The sequence below is a fragment of the Trachypithecus francoisi genome, unplaced genomic scaffold (assembly GCF_009764315.1).
Source record: "Trachypithecus francoisi isolate TF-2019V2 unplaced genomic scaffold, Tfra_2.0 Lachesis_group12, whole genome shotgun sequence".
NCBI lineage: Eukaryota > Metazoa > Chordata > Mammalia > Primates > Cercopithecidae > Trachypithecus > Trachypithecus francoisi.
In genome coordinates this window covers 13,233,967-13,254,791 of record NW_022681457.1, presented here as the reverse complement: position 1 = coordinate 13,254,791, position 20,825 = coordinate 13,233,967, and the positions used below count along the sequence as shown (strand labels likewise).

The following is a 20,825-nucleotide window of genomic DNA, read 5'->3' as shown; positions in this document are numbered from 1 at the left end:
TTTTTTTTTTTTTTTGTTTGTTTGTTTGGAGACACAATCTTGCTCTGTTGCCCAGTCTGGAGGGCAGTGGCACGATTTTGGCTCACTGCTACCTCTGCCTCCTCGGCTCAAGTGATCTTCCTGCTTCAGCCTCCCGAGTAGCTGGGACTACAGGTACACGCCACCATGCCTGGCTAGTTTTTGTTTTTGTTTTGGCGTTTGTTGTTTTATTTATTAGAGACAGAGTCTTGCTCTGTCGCCCAGGCTGGAGTGCAGTAGCATGATCTCAGCTCACTGCAGTCTCCACCTCCTGGGTTCAAGTGATTCTCACACCTCAGCCTTCCAAGTAGCTGGAACTACAGGTGTGCACCACCACGCCCAGCAAATTTTTGTCTTTTTAGTAGAGATGAGCTTTTACTATGTTGGCCAGGCTGTTCTTGAACTCCTGGCCGCAAGCGATCTGCCCTTGACCTCCTAAAGTGTTGGGATTACAGGCATGAGCTACCATGCCTATTCCTTTTTTCCTGAACATTTTCCAAGTGAGGTTGGTGGGAATCACGGATGGGGAACTACGCATGCAGAGGGCTGACTGTAATTGATTTCTTTCTGCCTCCTCACTAGTCTGCACACTGCAGGCAGGGACCTGGTCTAATCATGCCTGCACCTCCAAGCACTGCCCTCTTCCACCGTCGTCTCCCCATTGGTCAGCTTGGTTCCATGAAGGAACTCCGTTACCACAGCAAAGACTGACCTCACAGTGGTGGCTCCAGGTCACTGCCCAAACATTCTGAAGGGAGTAGAGCTTGATTGCTCAGATAAATAGAGGGCAGATGCTGGACTGTAGCTGAGTATTTCCTTTCATCCATAGGATAAAATACTGTTAATTTGAAAGTGATGGACAAGGTTCAGAGTGGTTTCCTCATTTTGTTTTTGTTTGTAATGGAATGCCCACTTCATTTGTGCTTGCCGTTTGCAGATGGACTCCATCCCGCTGGAAACGTAACAGGCTTACCAGGTAGCTTCAACCACTGGTTTTACGTGACTCAGGGAAAACTGAAAAGCTGTTTCAGGAGAGAGAAAAAGAGGGTAATGACATTTCACCGCAAAACGTTTTCTTTTCAAGGCAATAAACAATCACAACCACCCAGAAACATCACCAAAGGGCCCAAAGTGTTCTCTCGTAAAACCCAGTTACCTGGGATTCAAGGGGCTGCTTCGAGATCCGTGGGTGAGTCATTGAATTCCTCATTCAGTGAAGTGAGAATCGTAGCCTGGAGTCCTGTCTTATCTGCTATGGGAATGTGTACTGTGTGCTTGGTAGTAGATAGGTTCATAAAATAGAGTGTAATTAGATAAACATTTGCTTGGAAATTAGATCTTATGCTCTTCACTCTGTTAAGTTGTGCTTTCTGTTTAGGGATTGCCACTTTCTTCTCTTTCTTCTTCTTTTCACTTTAATTAGCACACACAAAAACCTTGATCCCATCCAGATTACACAGATGTGTCTGTCTGACTTGAATTGTAATTTGGTGCATGTTTTGGCAGTAGAGCATGCAAGTCTAGACACAGAAGGTTTACAAGTGTAGAGAATTTTTATTCTTCTTCTTATTTTTTAGACGGATCTCGCTGTGTCGCCCAGGCTGAAGTGCAGTGGTGCGATCTCAGCTCACTGCAAGCTCCACCTCCCAGGTTCACGCCATTCTCCTGCCTCAGCCTTCTGAGTAGCTGGGACTACAGGTGTCTGCCACCAGGCCCAGCTAATTTTTTGTATTTTTAGTAGAGACGGGGTTTCACCATGTTAGCCGGGATGGTCTCGATCTCCTGACCTCATGATCTTCCTGTCTCAGTCTCCCAAAGTGCTGGGATTACAGGCGTGAGCCACCGCACCTGGCCGAGAATTCTTTTTTTTTTTTTTTTTTTTTGAGACGGAGTCTCGCTCTGTTGCCCAGGCTGGAGTGCAGTGGCCGGATCTCAGCTCACTGCAAGCTCCGCCTCCCGGGTTTACGCCATTCTCCTGCCTCAGCCTCCCGAGTAGCTGGGACTACAGGCGCCCGCCACCTCGCCCGGCTAGTTTTTTGTATTTTTTTTAGTAGAGACGGGGTTTCACCGTGTTAGCCAGGATGGTCTCGATCTCCTGACCTCGTGCTCCGCCCGTCTCGGCCTCCCAAAGTGCTGGGATTACAGGCTTGAGCCACCGCGCCCGGCCCGAGAATTCTTTATAAGCATTTTCTATGGTTCCTTTCTAATTTGAGTACTAGAGGATGTCTGTTCATCTTACAACAGCAAAACCAAGCCCAACAATCTTTGAAGCTCAGCAACCCTTTGTGGAGATACATGATGCTTATAAACAATGTCCATTCCATGCAAAGGAAATGCTGTGTGATACATTTGCATCTAATTTGTGTCCAAGGAAAGGACACTACTGTTGGTTCCCTGGCCTCTCTGCCTGGCTCTCTGATTTTTTTTTTTTTTTTTTTTTTGAGACGGAGTCTTTCTCTGTCGCCTAGCTGGAGTACAATGGCGCGATCGCAGCTCACCACAACCTCCACCTCCGGGTTCAAGCAGTTCTCCTGCCTCAGCCTCCTGAGTAGCTGGGACTACAGGCATGCACTACCACGCCTGGCTAATTTTTGTATTTTCAGTAGAGACAGGGTTTCACCCCGTTGGTCAGGCTGCTCTCGAACTCCTGACCTCGTGATCTGCCTGCCTCGCTGGGATTACAGGCATGAGCCACTGTGCCCAACCCTCTCTGACCTTCTAATGAGGTCATAGCCCCTTCAACTGAAATTCCCTCCAGGTCCTCAATTTGGGCAGAGATTTCCCAACTTGTATGACTGCAAAAGGAGGCCAGAAACCAAAAGTATCCTGTTCCTAAAGGTCATTCTTCATGTTAGGGAGCACCAGATGCAAAAAGAACACCAGGCTTCTGCAAATTAACCCGCACATTGCTGCCAGGCGTTGGGAAGAATGTATTAACACATGCCATCTGAGATATTTGGAAGCTGTGTGTTAGGCTGCCTTCTCTAATGCCAAGTTATTTCCTTGTTTTCCCAAATTCATCTTAAGCCATCTTAAAATCTCTTCTTTTTGATCCCCTTTGATGGCCTTTTAGCGGCATCACCTACGCACCCCATGAAATTCCTGAGGAATAAAGGTAAGTCAAGGGATCTGGGAGGGCGGGCGGGCGGGTGGACCCGCAGCATTCCTGAAGCTGTGGTGATGTGTGGCTGCAGAAGGTGCCGGGTGGTCACCAAGGAGTCTGCACAAGGAGTCTGCGCCTTCACGTGTGTTAGACAAGGTGCCCCCTCTGGAGGGGGATGCACAGTGACGCCGTCTGGGGCGGGTGAGAAGGTGGCTGAACTCCATGGGCTGGTGGTGTAGTGAGTAGAGCACAGGCTGTGTCTGAGATCTCAGTGGAACACACAGAATGCATGGGCATACACAGCGACCCTGTCAGCAGCCTTTCTAGCAACTCTCCCTACCATGGCTTGTCCTGGAACCTCCTCAACACCACTCGCTTCAGAGTCCTCCAAAGCAGAAGGCACCTCGTGTCCTGTTGCTGCTCCCGCCCCAGAGCGTCCTTCCTTCTCCTCTGCACATTTGCTAAGTGCCTGCAACAGGACGGCAACTGAGTCAGCTCCGCCCCCCACCCATCCCCACTGCTTTAGCACGTAGCCACCATTTGTTTTAATCACATACGCTGAGTGAGACATGCAGACGCAGAAATGACTGTCATGAAGGAAGAAGCCTGGTACTCACGGGTCCCTAGAAGTAGGAGGCCACACAAGGAAGCACCAGGGTTGGTCAGGAGGCAAAGGGAGCCAGGAAAGTGTGAGCAAAAGCCTTTATTCCGGGCCGGGCCCGGTGGTTCATGCCTGTGATCCCAGCACTTAGGAAGGCCGAGGTGGGCAAATCACTTGAGGTCAAGAGTTCGAGACCAGCCTGGCTAACATGGTGAAACCCCATCTCTACTAAAAATACAAAAATTAGCTGGGAGCGGTGGTGGGTGCCTGTAGTCCCAGCTATTCGGGAGGCTGAAGGGGGAGAATCGCATGAACCTGGGAAGTGGAGGTTGCAGTGAGCTGAGATCGTGTCACTGTACTCTAGCCTGGGCAACAGAGGGAGACTGTCTTTAAAAAAAAAAAAACGGGCCGGGCGCGGTGGCTCAAGCCTGTAATCGTAGCATTTTGGGAGGCCGAGGTGGGTGGATCACGAGGTCAGGAGATCAAGACCATCCTGGCTAACACAGTGAAACCCCGTCTCTATTAAAAAAAAAATACAGAAAACTAGCCGGGCGAGGTGGCGGCGCCTGTAGTCCCAGCTACTCGGAGGCTGAGGCGGGAGAATGGCGTGAACCCGGGAGGCGGAGCTTGCAGTGAGCCGAGATCGCTCCACTGCACTCCAGCCTGGGCGACACAGCAAGACTCCGTCTCAAAAAAAAAAAAAAATGCTGGGCGCGGGGCCTCAAGCCTGTAATCCCAGCACTTTGGGAGGCCGAGACGGGCGGATCACGAGGTCAGGAGACCAAGACCATCCTGGCTAACACGGTGAAACCTCGTCTCTACTAAAAAATACAAAAAACTAGCCGGGCGAGGTGGCGGCGCCTGTAGTCCCAGCTCCTCGGGAGGCTGAGGCAGGAGAATGGCGTGAACCCGGGAGGCGGAGCTTGCAGTGAGCTGAAATCCAGCCACTGCACTCCAGCCTGGGCGACAGAGCGAGACTCCTTCTCAAAAAAAAAAACCAAAACTTTATTCTGGTTTTTATAAGAAGCAGGTAGGCAAGGCAGGCTTGGGATCAGCTTGAGTGATTTGGTGGCTGTGCAGCATGGGATCTGTCCCTGGTTGTCTGGGACCTGGCCCTGGGGTAGTTGGGGGCAGGGGACAGTGGCCTGGAGCATGAGAGCTACATAGAGATTGTTGGGGCGTAGGCTTTGGGTGGGTCGGCTTGCCCATGAAAGGTGGACTCGCAGGCCAGAGTTTACTATCTTTAGGAATTGGCTGGACCTGGGAGGGGCAGTGTCTGCAAAGGTCAGTTAAGGCCCCAAGATGTCAAAGTATCAGGAAATGCAGAAAATAAAAACACAATGAATACATCCATCCATGCCAAACACATTATCAATCTTCCTAAAGCTCAGCTATGACTATTTCACCTGCCCATTGACACCACCGTCACCAAAGCACAGAGCTTGAGTCCCGGCTGGGGTGTCAAAGGCCTGCACACTGGTCCTTCTTTTGACACTAGCTGGTTTTGTGCGCTGGCGCTGGAAGGTCACTGAGACCTCTGCCACCCTGAGCTTCAGGTCCCAGTTGTAGGTAGAATGGAGGCGGAACAAAATTGTTTGTCTAACAAAGTTGATGGTCCGGTTGCGGTAGCTTGTGCGTGTAATCCCAGCACTTTGGGAGGCTGAGGTGGGTAGCTCACCTGAGGTCAGGAGTTTGAGACCAGCCTGGCCAACATGGTGAAACCCCATCTCTACTAAAAATACAAAAATTAGCTGGGCATGGTGGCGGGCACCTGTAATCCCAGCTACTCAGGAGGCTGAGGCAGGAGAATGGCTTGAATCCAGGAGGTGGAGGTTGAAGGGAGCAGAGATCCAGCCACTGCACTCCAGCCTGGTGACAGAGTGAGACTGTGTATCAAAAAAAAATAATAATAATATATATATATATATATGTATATGGAAAGATGTCTGCCTTACTCATAGTAAGAATTGTGCATTGAAACTGCCAAGCTTAAATAATGAAGTTCAACAAGTATGATTAAGTACAGAGTTTATTTGAGCACAAAGCTTGAGGATGTCCACCCAGGAGACACTGACTCCAAACTAATGGGGACAGCATTTCTAAAGAGAAGTTAAAGTTTCACTTATGGCCGGGCGCGGTGGCTCAAGCCTGTAATCCCAGCACTTTGGGAGGCCGAGACGGGCAGATCACGAGGTCAGGATATCGAGACCATCTTGGCTAACACGGTGAAACCCCGTCTCTACTAAAAAAATATATATATATAAAAAACTAGCCGGGCGACGAGGCGGGCGCCTGTAGTCCCAGCTACACGGGAGGCTGAGGCAGGAGAATGGTGTGAACCCGGGAGGCGGAGCTTGCAGTGAGCTGAGATCCGGCCACTGCACTCCAGCCCAGGCAACAGAGCAAGACTCCGTCTCAAAAAAAATAAAAATAAAAAAACATAAAGTTTCACTTATATGCACAGAGACTGACATTGTAGCAGGATTGTAACATTTTCCATGTGAGACCAGTGCATAAGTTACAGCTATTTGATTGGTTCCAGACAGCAACCCCTTTCCAAGGAAGATTATTGCTGTGAGGAGGAGCAACCATCAGAGGGGGCTCTCACAGCTGACACCTCTTGGTCTTCTTATTTACAGGAAAAAAAGGCAGAAGTTGCTGCTGCATCCTTGTGATTCAAGCTCTATAGCCACATTGCTCTCCAGTTTCAGAGTAGTTCAAGGTTCCAGCAGCTTTAAGTTTAAATTAGTTTAAGTTTGAATGATTTGATTTCATAAAACTACAATGTAATTCCAGTTTTCAGCTATCCTGTTGAAAGTGGGTAAAATGTGTCATAACTGTATTGGCAAAGGAGCTGGGAAACATAACCTCAAGTCTTGTTTGTAGGCTAGCAGTGAGCACAACTTCTAGAAAAGGCAATTGACAGTTGTCATAAATAGAAAAACAATGCGATCGCTTTTTTTGTTTGTTTGTTTTTTTGAGACGGAGTTTCAATCTTGGCCTGCAGCCTGGAGTGCAATGATAAGATCTTGGCTCACCGCAACCTCCGCCTCCCGGGTTCAAGCGATTCTCCTACCTCAGCCTCCCGAGTAACTGGGATTACAGGTGCCCACTACCATGCCAACCTAATGTTGTGTTTTTAGCAGAGATGGGATTTCACTATGTTAATCAGGCTGGTCTCGAACTCCTGATCTCAAGTGGTCCATCCGGCTCAGCCTCCCAAAGTGCTGGGCTTATAGACGTGAACCACCGTGCCTGGGCAAGGCAATTACTTTTTTTTTTTTTTGAGACAGAGTTTTGCTCTGTCGCCCAGACTGGAGTGCAATGGCACGATCTCAGCTCACTGCAACCTGTGCCTCCCAGGCTGAAGAGATTCTCCTGCCTCAGCCTCCCGAGCAGCTGGGATTACAGGTGTGCACCACCACACCCAGTTAGTTTTTATATTTTTAGTAGAGATGGGGTTTCACCATGTTGGCCAGGCTGGTCTCAAAGTCCTGACCCCATGATCCACCCACCTCGGCCTCCCAAAGTGGTGCTGAGACTACAGGTGTGAGTCACTGCGCCCAGCCGGCGATTACTTTTTAACCTAGACTGTTGAAATATACCTGGGGGATTTATTTTAATCAGTTATGACAAGACTCCCAGACATACAAATGATCTTCATGAAGGAGAAAGTTTATACCCACAGATTCCTGGAAACAGGAGACACGGCCCACCACAGAGGGGCACACCAGGACCCTCAGGAAGCACAGGGAGGGAGGGTGAGCGTGGCCCCCGCCTCTACTGGGGTTTCCTAGGGAAAGAATGGGTAAGGCATGGCAGGTACTCTGAGTAAATTTAGATTTGAATGGTTTAATTTTGGCAAACCAGGCCAGGCGCGGTGGCTCAAGCCTGTAATCCCAGCACTTTGGGAGGCCGAGACGGGTGGATCACGAGGTCAGGAGATCAAGACCATCCTGGCTAACACGGTGAAACCCCGTCTCTACTAAAAGATACAAAAAATTAGCTGGGCGAGGTGTCGGCACCTGTAGTCCCAGCTACTTGGGAGGTTGAGGCAGGAGAATGGCGTGAACCTGGGAGGCGGAGCTTGCAGTGAGCTGAGATCCGGCCATTGCACTCCAGCCTGGGCGACAGAGCGAGACTCCGTCTCAAAAAATAAAAAATAAAAATAAAAATAAATAAAAATAATTTTGGCAAACCATAGGGGTGGTTTCTAGTTGTCCAGTATTTGACCCTGGAGTGATTTAGGGCAGACGGAGAGATTGGCTTAGTGTGTGAGTTTGAAAAGGAGATGGTTGGGGTGTGGGCTCTGGATTGGTTGGTTTGTATATCAAAGGTGTGCTTGCAGGGGAGTCATCTGCTGTCTCTAAGAAATAACTAGCCCTGGGAAGGAAGGTCTCTCCAGGATTAAGGCCCCAAATGCCAGAGCATCAGGAATTCAGAAAATAAGAAAATATAATTTTCTTATTTATTTTATGGGATAAGTATGGGGTAAGTATTTTATGGGATAAGTATGGGACTTATCCCACCTTATGGGACTACAGGTGACTGCCACCACACCCGGCTCATTTTTTTTTTGTACTTTTAGTAGAGACGGGGTTTCATCATGTTAGCCAGGATGGTCTCCATCTCCTGACCTCGTGATCCACCCACCTCGGCCTCCCAAAGTGCTAGGATCACAGGTGTGAGCCACCATGCCTGGTCTATTTCTAGGAAATTTTATTAAAAATATGCTATTCATTTTCCTAGTCTACTTCTCCCATCCTGCTTGGTGACTTTCTCATCTATTTCTCTAGCTCTGCAAATATCTCAGTGTATTCTACCCCAGCTTTGCGCTCCCAGAATGCCCTTGTTTGCCTCCTTCACAAACAAAATTTAAGCAGTTAAAAGACAGTGTCCACACCCTCCTGTCTAACAGCAATCACACCCCCTTTCTCCGTTTCCTGCTGGAAATTGAACTGTCCATGCCAAGGCTGGCCTCTGTCCCAGCTTCCATCCTCTTAGGTCAACTCAAGGACTTTCCTGGCAATTCCTTCTCCCTTTCCTGCATGCTCCAGTCTGAATGCTGGTGTCCCCCAACCCCATATTCATGTGTTGAAATCCTAATCTGAAAGGTGAGGATATTAGGAGTTGCAGCCTTTGGGAGATGACGAGGTCAGGAGGGTGGAACCCCCATGATTGGGAATAGTACCCTTACAATAGAAGTCACAGGGAGCTATCTCACTCCTTCCACCTTGTAAGGACACAACAAAGAATCCACCGTCTGTTGAACCAGAAAGTGAACCTTGCCAGCCAGCAAAGCTGCTGATACCTTGATCTGGGACCTCCCAGCCTCCAGAATTGGGAGAAATCAATGTCTGTTGTTTCTTTGTTGTTGTTGTTGTTGTTTTCCCCATACAGAGTCTTGCTCTGTCGCCCAGGCTGGAGTGCAGTGGTGCGATCTCTGCTCACTGCAACCTCCGCCTCCTGGGTTCAAGCGATTCTCCTGCCTCAGCCTCCTGAGTAGCTGGGATTACAGGCATCAGCCACCATGCCTGGCTAATTTTATTTTGTATTTTTAGTAGACATGGAGTTTTGCCATGTTGGTCAGGCTGGTCTCGAACTCCTGACCTCCTGATCCACCTGCCTTGGCCTCTCAGAGGTTTTTTTTTGAGACAAGGTTTCATTCCCATCACCCAGGCTGGAGTGTAATGGTGCAGTCTCACCTCATTACAACCTCCCGCTCCCTATCTCAAGCAATTCTCCTGCCTCAGGCTCCTGAGTAGCTGGGAGTACAGGCACCTGCCACCTCATCCGACGAATTTTTGTATTTTTTGTAGAGTCAGGGTTTCACCATGTTGCCCAGGCTGGTCTTGAACTCCTGAGCTCACGCATGATCTGCCCACCTCCCGAAGTGCTGGGATTACAGGAGTGGGCCACTGCGGCTGGCTGTGTCTGTTGTTTCTAAGCCACTAAGCCTGTGGTGTTTCGTTACAGCAGCCAGAAGGAACTGGTACTGTAGTATCACGATTCACTGTCTCATTCCCATTCACGAACGTGCTGCCAATGTTCATGTCTTAAAAACAAGATCCGTCTCTCGATCTCTTAGACTCCTCCAGGAGCTGTGCCCATTTCTCTTCTTTCTTTTATACAAAGTTCCCCAAAATCATTTTCAAAATTCACGGTTTCCAATTACTTTCTTCTCACTCCCTCCTGAACCTGCTTCAGTTGTGTCCCCACCACACAGCTAATATGTCCTCTGCCTAGATCTCTGATGACCTCCTGGATGCCCCATCCAGTGTCCGTTTTCAGTTTGCTTTACTTTTTTTTTTTTGGACAGAGTCTCACTCTGTCATCCAGGCTGGAGTGTAGTGGCACCATTTCGGCTCACTGCAACTTCTGCCTCCCAGGTTCAAGTGATTCTCCTGCCTCAGCCTCCCGAGTAGCTGGGACTACAGGTGTGAGCCACCACGCCGGCTAATTTTTGTGTTTTAAGTAGAGACGGGGTTTCGTCATGTTGCCCGGAGTGGCCTTGAACTCCTCACCTCAAGTGATCCACCTGCCTTGGCCTTCCAAAGTGCTGGCATTATAGGCATGAGCCAGCTCGCCTGGCCCATTTTCAGTTTTCATCACACCTAAACTATCTGCAACCTGTGTTCTTTTCCCTCCCAAAATATTTCCTCATGAAAATTTGAAAACATACAGAATAGTAGACAGAACTGTAGAGTGAACGCCCCATATCCCTCACCTAAAATCTAGTTGTTCATGTTACACTCTTAGCTTTTTCATAGTCCAGGCTGTTTTCAGCATGCTGTTTCCACTGAGGGATGAATCTCAGGATGCTTTTCAGTTCAGGTGGCTGAACCCCTCGCCCTGTGCCAGTGAAGAGATGGCAGTCAGGGGAAGGCCAGGCATGAGGCAAGGGGGAGCTGCCTCAACTTGTCAGATTTTTTTTTTTTTTTTTTTTTTTGAGATGGAGTCTCGCTCTGTCCCCCAGGCTGGAGTGCAATGGCACAACCTTGGCTCATTGCAACCTCCGCCTCCTGGGTCAAGTAATTTTGCTGCCTCAGCCTCCTGAGTAGCTGGGATTACAGGCAGGCGGCACCATGCCGAGCTAATTTTTGTATTTTCAGTAGAGACAGGGTTTCACCATGTTGGTCAAGCTGGTCTCTCGGACTCCTGACCTCAGGTAATCCACCTACCTTGGCCTCCCAAAGTGCTGGAATTACAGGTGTGAGCCACGGCACCCATCCCAACTTGTCGGATTTTACAAATGGCTGAATAATGCACTTACTTCGCCAACTGCTATTTTGTTCAGTTTGCACAAACAACAACTTGTTATTTTTTCACATTTCAGATAATATGAAGGAGGATGACACACCTGAGCCTGCAAAGAACAGCCATGATTTTATAGCACGTTCCGTAGTCCTAAAATTGACACCTGGAATGCAGGTCCATGGAATTTCATCCTAAGTTGTCCTGCAATGTCCTTTCATGAGAGCACCACACAATCTGAGACCATCAGGGCAGCACCCAAATCATAAGATGAAGGCCACTTCCCCTTCAGCTGCATACACAGCAGGTGTTGCCACACAGAGTCAGGGACCCAGTGTCTCTACAGCGCAGAGGGGAGGGCTCCAGCCCAGGATGGAAAGTGAACTTGAGTCAGAGATTGTTGGGAGCAAAAATTATATTTGTTCACATAGGCCATAAAATCTAACTTCGGTATTTTCTAAAATTAAGAAAGCCTGAGCAACGTGGCAAAACCCCATATTTACAAAAACATAAAACAATTAGGCAGGTGTGGTGGCGCATGCCTGTGGTGCCAGCTCCTTGGGAGGCTGAGGCAGGAGAATCGCTCAGACCCGGGAGATGGAAGTTGCAGTGAGCTGTGATCATGCACTGCACTCCAGCCTGGGTGATAGAATGAGACTGTGTCTAAAAAAAAAAGCTATTTTTTTAAAGTGTGTCTGGTTTTGACTTCTGTTCCCCTCTGTAAGGACAAATACATTAACGGAAAGACATAGCTAAAATGAACATTTTTGAGCACTTATTTTCTTTTCTTTTCTTTTTAGCAATAATTCGGCATAGACCTGCTCTTGTTAAAGTAATTTTAATTTCGAGCGTAGCCTTCAGCACTGCCCTGATAAGTGGGATGGCAATCTCCTATATGATATAGTAAGTATCTGCTAAATAACATCTGCTATCCTTAAATGGGACATAACAAGTCAACTGATTATTATTTAGTGTCAAAGGATGATGATGACACATCTTATAATTGTTAAATTATTACAGTCATTATAAATTTGCAGATTAGTGTTTTTCAAAATGTGGGTTGTACTCACATTGAGTCATGATATACATGAAAAAAAGAGAAAGACACAGGACAGAATACAATTCAGCAGAATAGAAAATTTTTTTTTTTTTTTTTTTTTTTTTTTGAGACGGAGTCTTGCTCTGTCACCAGGCTGGAGTGCTGTGGCCAGATCTCAGCTCACTGCAAGCTCCGCCTCCCAGGTTTACGCCATTCTCCTGCCTCAGCCTCCCGAGTAGCTGGGACTACAGGCGCCGCCACCTCGCCTGGCTAGTTTTTTGTATTTTTTAGTAGAGATGGGGTTTCACCGTGTTAGCCAGGATGGCCTCGATCTCCTGACCTCGTAATCCGCCCGTCTCGGCCTCCCAAAGTGCTGGGATTACAGGCTTGAGCCACCGTGCCCGGCCGCAGAATAGAAAATACTAGAAAATATTACTTAAAATATTAATGTAAAAGGCTGATTTTTAAACTTTTCAGACACATGTGAGACATGTACACACACAGAGACACATGGTTGTGAAATAAAATATATTTTTTACTGGGAGTCATGATCAAAAATGTGTGAAAGACACAGTTTGAGATGCTGGTATCCTCCCAAAATTCAGTATTTTATTTTTTTACTTTTTTTTTTGGGTGGGGACGGAGTTTTGCTCTTGTTGCCCAGGCTAGAGTGCAGTGGTACGGATCTCGGTTCACTGCAACCTCTGCCTCCTGGGTTCAAGCAATTCTCCTGCCTCAGCCTCCCAAGTAGCTGGGATTACTACAGGCATGTGCCACCCCGCCCAGCTAATTTTGCATTTTTTGTAGAGATGGGCTTTCTCCATGTTGGTCAGGCTGGTCTCAAACTCCCGACCTCAGGTGATCCGCCCGCCTGGGCCTCCCAAAGTGCTGGGATTAAAGGTGTGAGCCACCATTCCCAGACCCCAGCATTTGGTGTTTTAAAATGAACTTGAGGCCGGGTGTGGTGGCTCATGCCTGTAATCCCAGCACTCTGGGAGACTGAGGCGGGCAGATCACCTGAGGTTAGGAGTTCGAGACCAGCCTGGCCAACATAGTGAAATGCCATCTCTACTAAAAATACAAAAATTATCTGGGCATGGTGGCAGGCGCCTGTAATCCCAGTTACTCGGGAGGCTGGGGCAAGAGAATCGCTTGAACCTGAGAGGCGGAGGTTGCAGTGGGCAGAGATAACGCCATTGTACTCCAGCCTGGGCAACGAGCAAAACTCTGTCTCAAATAATAAATAAATAAATAAATAATGAACTTGTTACTTTGGAAGGAATCTCAATAGTGCACAGCAGGCCGGGCGCGGTGGCTCAAGCCTGTAATCCCAGCACTTTGGGAGGCCGAGACGGGCGGATCACGAGGTCAGGAGATCGAGACCATCCTGGCTAACATGGTGAAACCCGTCTCTACTAAAAATACAAAAAACTAGCCGGCGACATGGCGGGCGCCTGTAGTCCCAGCTGCTTGGGAGGCTGAGGCAGGAGAATGGCGTAAACCCAGGAGGCGGAGCTTGCAGTGAGCTGAGACCCGGCCACTGCACTCCAGCCTGGGCGGCAGAGCGAGACTCCGTCTCAAAAAAAAAAAAAATAGTGCACAGCAGAAAAGAGCGACCACTCTCCCTTTCACTAGAAAGGTGTCAGTGCAGTCTGGGGTGATAGCATCTTTGGGGGAAGATACGTCACTGTCTTTGCAAATAAAGCTTGGGGTCAAGCTCTTTTGAGTGATGTAATCGTTTTGAAATTCACGGTAGAAAAAGGTGAGACACACTGTGACCTCATGTGGTTCTGACCAAACCAACAGGCTCTGACTCCTACTCTATGATTCTGTGCTAGGATTCCGTTGTTATCGCACCAGAAACAGCTTGAGAAGTACAAAATTACTTGCTTCATTAGAATTAAGTATGAAAACAGGATATATTGCCATGTGTGGGATATTTTTTGAGGCAGCTATGTTGAGACCACCTTGGAGTAGGTCACATGAAGGCAAAGTGACATTAAAGGTAAAAGAGGAAAAATGTTGCTAATGAGAGTGTAACCTGCGTGCTTGGTTGTGGGTTATCTCCACTACATCCACTTAATTTATGTAACTGTATAGGCCGGGGGCAGTAGCTGACACCTCTGATCCCAACACTTTGGGAGGCCGAGGCAGGTGGATCCCTTAAACTCAAGTGTTTGAGACCAGCCTGGGCAACATGGTGAAACCCCAGCTCTACAAAAAGTACAAAAATTAGCCAGGTGTGGTGGCACACACCTGTAGTCCCAGCTACTCTAGAGGCTGAGGTGGGAGCATGCTTTGAGCCCCAGAGGTGGAGGTTGCAGTGAGCTGAGGTCGCACCACTGCACTCCAGCCTGGGCAACAGAGTGAGACCCTGTCTCAAAAAAAAAAAAAAAAAAAAAAAAAAATTATGTAACTGTAGCTTCTGTATATTTCATTATTATAGACAACACTATTAATAAATGTGAAGTTTTCTAATGCAACTTGGTAAAACATATCTCCTGGACACTCAGTGTTGAATTGAGTTGTTGAGCTAGTCAATTCTTATTGTTTTCACATTTGTATTAGCACTAAGCTAGAGTGGAGCCTGAGGCCAAAACCCAAACAAACAAACAAAAAAACAAAACCACCTATTCAAAAATACAAGTTTTATGTAATTTTTAGTGGTTCATTTTTCCAGAAGTAGATTTTGAAAATACTATTGGTAAGTTTGCTTTTATTTAAACCAGGAAAGTAAAATTACAATTAATTTTGTTTGGGGTATAAACGGTTTTTTTATAATTTTTATTTTTTTTGGAGATGGAGTCTTGCTCTGTCGCCCAGGCTGGAGTGCAATGGTGCGATCTCTGCTCACTGCAAGCTCCGCCTTCCAGGTTCACGCCATTCTCCTGCCTCAGCCTCCCGAGGAGCTGGGACTACAGGCGCCGCCACCACACCTGGCTAATTGTTTTTGTAGTTTTTTTTTTTTTTTTTTTGAGATGGAGTCTCGCTCTGTCGCCTGGGCTGGATTGCAGTGGCCGGATCTCAGCTCACTGCAAGCTCCGCCTCCCGGGTTCACACCATTCTCCTGCCTCAGCCTCCTGTGTAGCTGGGACTACAGGCGCCCGCCACCTCGCCCGGCTAGATTTTTTTGTATTTTTTAGTAGAGACGGGGTTTCACGGTGTTAGCCAGGATGGTCTCGATCTCCTGATCTCGTGATCTGCCCGTCTCGGCCTCCCAAAGTGCTGGGATTACAGGCTTGAGCCACCGCGCCCGGCCCATTTTTGTAGTTTTAGTAGAGACAGGGTTTCACTGTGTTACCCAGTATGGTCTCGATCTTCTGACCTCGTGATCTGCCCGCCTTGGCCTCCCAAAGTGCTGGGATTACAGGCATGAGCCACCATGTCCGGCCTAGATAAAATATTTAAACTTAACGTTGTGACTTTTCATACACCAGTTTTCAATTATTAAAAATATTCTGAACTTCTTAAGTGTTTTGGAAAAGAATAAGCATTTAAAAATACATTAAAACATATATATAGGGACTCACACCTTTCCTTTTGACTCAAGCTCCCCTGTTGTTCAGCACAGCACTGTTGGATCCTATCTCTGTTTACAGTTTTGACATTTGGTATAGCCTGGATTTTATTTATTTATTTATTTTTTGCTTCATTTCAATTTTTAAAATTATTGAGTTAAGGGCTGGGAGTGGTGGCTTACGCCTGTAATCCCAGCATTTTGGGAGGCCAAGGTGGGTGGATCACCTGAGGTTGGGAGTTCAAGACCAGCCTGATCAGCATGGAGAAACCCCATCTGTACTAAAAACACAAAAAAATTGGCCGGGCGCGGTGGCTCAAGCCTGTAATCCCAGCACTTTGGGAGGCCGAGACGGGCGGATCACGAGGTCAGGAGATCGAGACCATCCTGGCTAACACGGTGAAACCCCGCCTCTACTAAAAAAAAATACAAAAACTAGCCGGGCGAGGTGGCGGGCGCCTGTAGTCCCAGCTACTCGGGAGGCTGAGGCAGGAGAATGGCATAAACCCAGGAGGCAGAGCTTGCAGTGAGCTGAGATCCGGCCACTGCACTCCAGTCCAGGCGACAGAGCGAGACTCCGCCTCAAAAAAAAAAAAAAAAAAAAAAAAATTAGCCGCGCGTTGTGGTGCATGCCTGTAATCCCAGCTACTCGGGAGGCTGAGGCAGGAGAATCGCTTGAACTTAGGGGGCACAGGTTGTGGTGAGCCGAGATCGCGCCATTGCACTCCAGCCTGGACAGCAAAGCGAAACTCCATCTCAAAAAAAAAAAAAAAAAAAATACTCGTCTTCATTTTTCAGTGTTTGGGGCACCTCCTTACATTTCACACTGAGGCGAGCACCTCCCTCTTGTCACTCAATTCTTGCTCCTGCCCCAGCCTTTTGACAATCTTTGGTGATGTTTGTAGCCAGCTCTGCTGCCTCACAGCTTCTAGAGTGCCCACACCCTTCCCCACCACTGCCCCTGGCACCCAAAGGAGCCAACCCTCTGCTGGGATTTGGCTCTCTGCAAGAAAAACAAAAAACAAGCTAACCCTAAAAATTTTTTATTTTTTATTTTTTTGAGACGGAGTTTCACTCTTATTGCCCAGGCTGGAGTGCAATGGCGCGATCTCGGCTCACTGCAACCTCCGCCTCCCGGGTTCAAGTGATTCTCCTGCCTCAGTCTCCCAAGTAGCTGGGATTACAGGCATGCGCCACCACGCTCTGCCAATTTTGTATTTTTTTAGTACAGTCAGGGTTTCTCCATGTTGGTCAGGCTGGCCTCGAACTCCTGACCTCAGGTGATCTGCCCGCCTCAGCCGACCAAAGTGCTGGGATTACAGGAGTGAGCCACTGCGCCTGGCCCCTGAAAGTATTTTTTTGTTACATAATTCACACAGTACTGGGAAGGTAAGCATGTTAAGAAAACACTGTCATCCATTTCCACACCAAAGAGAAATAGCTGTTCAATGATCCACTTCCAGGATTGGACCTACAGTGAGGTAGAAACATCAGTAACACCCTTTGTGTCCCATTTTGTTCATCACGGATTTCTTGGCATTAATTTTTATTTTGTAAAATATTACACTGAAATATGACTGTGGCCGGGCACAGTGGCTCACACCTGTAATTCTAGTGCTTTGAGAGGCCAAGGAGGAAAGGTAGCTTGAGCCTAGGAGTTTGAGACCATCTTGGGCAACATAGCAAGACCCCATTTCTACAGAAAAATACAAAAATAATTAGCTGGGCATGGTGCCATGAGCCTGTGGTCCCAGCTATTCAGGAGGCTGAGCAGGGAAGACCGAACCCAGGAGTTCGGGGCTGCAGTGAACCGTGATCGCATCAGTTCACTTCGAGGCTGGGCGACAGAATGAGACCCTGTTCCAAAGAAAGAGAGAGAGAGAGAGAAAAAAAAAAAAAAGGGAAAAAGGAAAGAAAAAAAGAGAAAAAAGAAGGAAGGGAGGGAGGAAGGACAGAAAGAGGAACAAGAAAGAGAAAAGAAAGAAAAGGAAAAGAAAAAGAAAAGAAGAAAGAAAGAGAAAGAAAAAGAGAAAGAAAGATGATTGGTCTGATTATGGAGTTTTTTGTCAACAGCTTAAGTTTGGAACCCGATGTGAGTGCCTTGCTCACGTCTAGTCCTGGCTTTGATCCATACTTTGGGATAAGAGTTACTCCTTACTCCAGGAAATGACCTGACCATGTAGACATTTGAGATCTGACCATGATTAGTCTGGTTTCAAAGTCTTACTTCTGGATCCACCCCACAAGCAACTCCTTTCCAGTCAAAAAGTGGCATGACTGAGAAATGAATTATTCACCATGAAAACTGTGCTTCTAAATTTATTTATATCATTCTCCAGTCGACTGGCACAGGCTGAGGAAAGACAACAGCTCGAGTCGCTTTATAAGAATATCAAGATACCATCATTAGGAGACCAAGAACAGGGCTCAGAGGACGAAGACGAGGCCACGCACCTACTTCCAGAGAATGAAAAGGAGCTGGAGAAGTTCATCCACTCAGGTAACGTGACCTGTCAGAGCCACTTGCAGGAAGGCCAAGCTGGCAGCGGTGGCTTGGTTTTCTTTTCTTTCTTTCTTTCTTTTTTCTTTTTTTGAGACGGAGTCTCGCTCTGTCACCCAGGCTGGAGTGCAGTGGCGCGATCTTGGCTCACTGCAAGCTCCGCCTCCTGGGTTCACGCCATTCTCCTGCCTCAGCCTCCCTAGCAGCTGGGACTACAGGTGCCCACCACCAGGCCCATTACATTTTTAGTAGAGACGGGGTTTCACCGTGTTAGCCAGGATGGTCTCGATCTTCTGACCTCATGATCCACCTGCCTCGGCCTCCCAAAGTGCTGAGATTACAGGAGTGAGCCAATGCACCCCGGCTATAGAATTTTATTTATTTATTGATTGATTGATTGATTGATTGATTGAGACAGAGGCGTCTCAAAAAATGGAGTGCAGTGGCAAAATCTTGCCTCACTGCAACCTTTGCCTCCTGGGTTCAAGCAATTATCCTGCCTCAGCCTCCAGAGTAGCTGGGATTACAGGCGTGCACCATGACACCTGGCTAATTTTTGTACTTTTAGTAGAGATGGAATTTCACCAGTTAGCCAGGCTGGTCTCGAACTCCTGACCTCAAGTCATCCACCTGCCTTGGCCTCTCAAAGTGCTAGGAGTATAGGCGTGAGCCACCACTCCTGGCTCTTTTTTTTTTTTTTTTTTTTTTTTTTCTTTTCTTTTTTTTTTTTTTTTTTTTGAGGCGGAGTCTCGCTCTGTCGCCCAGACTGGAGTGCAGTGGCCGGATCTCAGCTCACTGCAAGCTCCGCCTTCCGGGTTTACGCCATTCTCTTGCCTCAGCCTCCCCAGTAGCTGGGACTACAGGCGCCGCCACCTCGCCCGGCTAGTTTTTTTGTATTTTTAGTAGAGACGGGGTTTCACCGTGTTAGCCAGGATGGTCTCGATCTCCTGACCTCGTGATCCGCCCGTCTCGGCCTCCCAAAGTGCTGGGATTACAGGCTTGAGCCACCACGCCGGCCTTTTTTCTTTTTTTTGAGACAGAGTCTCACTCTGTCACCCTGGAGGCTGGAGTGCAGTGGTGTGATATCAGCTCACTGCAGCCTCAACCTCCTGGCCTCAGTTAATCCTCCCACCTCACCCTCCTGAGTGGCTGGGACTACAGGTGCAAGTCACTATGCCCAACTCTTTTTTGTTTTTGTTTTGAGACAGAGTCTCGCTCTGTTGCCCAGGCTGGAGTGCAGTGGTGCGATCTTGGTTCACTGCAACCTCCGCCTCCTGGGTTCAAGTGATTATCATGCCTCAGCCTCCTGAGTAGCTGGGATTACAGGCGTGCGCCACCGTGCCTGGCTCATTTTTGTATTTTTAGTAAAGACAAGGCCTCACCATGTTGGCCAGGCTGGTCTCGAACTCTTGACCTCAAGTGATCCGCCCTCCTCAGCCTCCCAAAGTCCTGGGATTACAGGCATGAGCCACCACACTGGGCTAGTTTTTGTATTTTTAGTAGAGACAGTTTTTGCCATGTTGCCCAGGTTGGTCACAAACTCCTGGGCTCAAGAGATCTTCCTGTCTTGGCCTCCCAAACTGCTGGGATTATAGGTCTGAGCCACTGAGCCCAGCCTAGAAGTTCTGAGATTCGTGGGTATCTGTTTAAAAACTTCTAGAGAGAAACCTATAGAGAGTGCAGTGTGTGATTCAGCCGTACTAACCATTCCTCACATGGACTTACTCTCTAAAAACTCCAGACATAGCCAGAAAGAGGCAGAATGACCAGAGCAGGAGAGATCACTGATGCTCACTGAGGCAGAGGGCTTTGTCGTAACCTGTAGAGAACACTTTCCCAATGTCTCTTTACCACACTGGATTATAACTTTTCTACATTCTTCTTCTTCTTTTACTGGGCATGTATACAACTTGAATACAAAATATGGGAAAATAATTTTAAAATTTAATTTTCACTATCCTTGTCAGACAAATAACATTCATTATGAATCCTCTGAAAGTTCCACTGTTGGTACCTCCATTTTTCCAGGCTTTTTCCCTCAACTCTTTTGTCTCCAATTTTAATCCTCACTTTTTACTATATCGATAACATCGTTTCTACATTTTAGTTATTAGATCAAAAAGAAGGAAAAATATTAAGAAGAAGAAACTGAGGGAAGAGAAAAACTCAGTAACACAAAAAGAAACAAAGAATGCGTCACATAATGGAAAAATGGAAGATTTGTGAACACAGATGACAGAGGTGCTGGCTGAGGCAGAGGAGAGACTATGGGGGTGCTGGGAGACTGAGCCCGTGGGCGTGGCTTGTTCCCAGAGAACCTTGTGGAAGAGGACATCAAAGAAAGAAACGCCAAACGTGTATCCCAGAAAATAAAGCCACATGATATAGCAACTCTTGCTTATTGGCTCTCATACTTAATGAATAATTATAACTTAATTGGAAAATAGAAAAGAATCTAACTTTGTTAAGGGTGAAGAGAACTTATCAGGATTTTCTTTTCTTGCTCCTGACCAGAAATATTGCACAAGTAGTTTTGGGGGGCCATCTCCCAGACTTTGCCAGGGAATAGCTTTCACGAAGCCAAACTTTCCTGGTGAGATTACCTGTCAGTTCCATACCTTGTCTCCTTTGTACCATGAGGAAACTGAGGATGTCAAAATAAATATGACACCGGATTAAAACACAGTCATTAGTCGGGCCTGGTGGTGCGTGCCTGTAATCCCAGCTATACAGGAGGCTGAGGCAGGAGAATCGCTTGAACCCGGGAGGTGGAGGTTGTAGTAAGCCGAGATT

At 47.5% G+C, this 20,825-nt stretch overlaps 1 protein-coding gene across 1 annotated transcript; it reads left to right on the top strand.

The window, feature by feature from the left end:
* The first annotated feature begins 518 nt into the window (after positions 1-518).
* Positions 519-20,423, top strand: CUNH19orf18 (chromosome unknown C19orf18 homolog). Its single transcript, XM_033224689.1, has 6 exons — positions 519-994; positions 1,103-1,207; positions 3,092-3,133; positions 11,777-11,879; positions 17,872-18,032; positions 20,140-20,423. The coding sequence occupies exons 1-6, from the start codon at positions 874-876 to the stop codon at positions 20,256-20,258; spliced, it is 651 nt and encodes a 216-aa protein (XP_033080580.1). The 5' UTR covers positions 519-873; the 3' UTR covers positions 20,259-20,423.
* Positions 20,424-20,825: the final 402 nt, after the last annotated feature.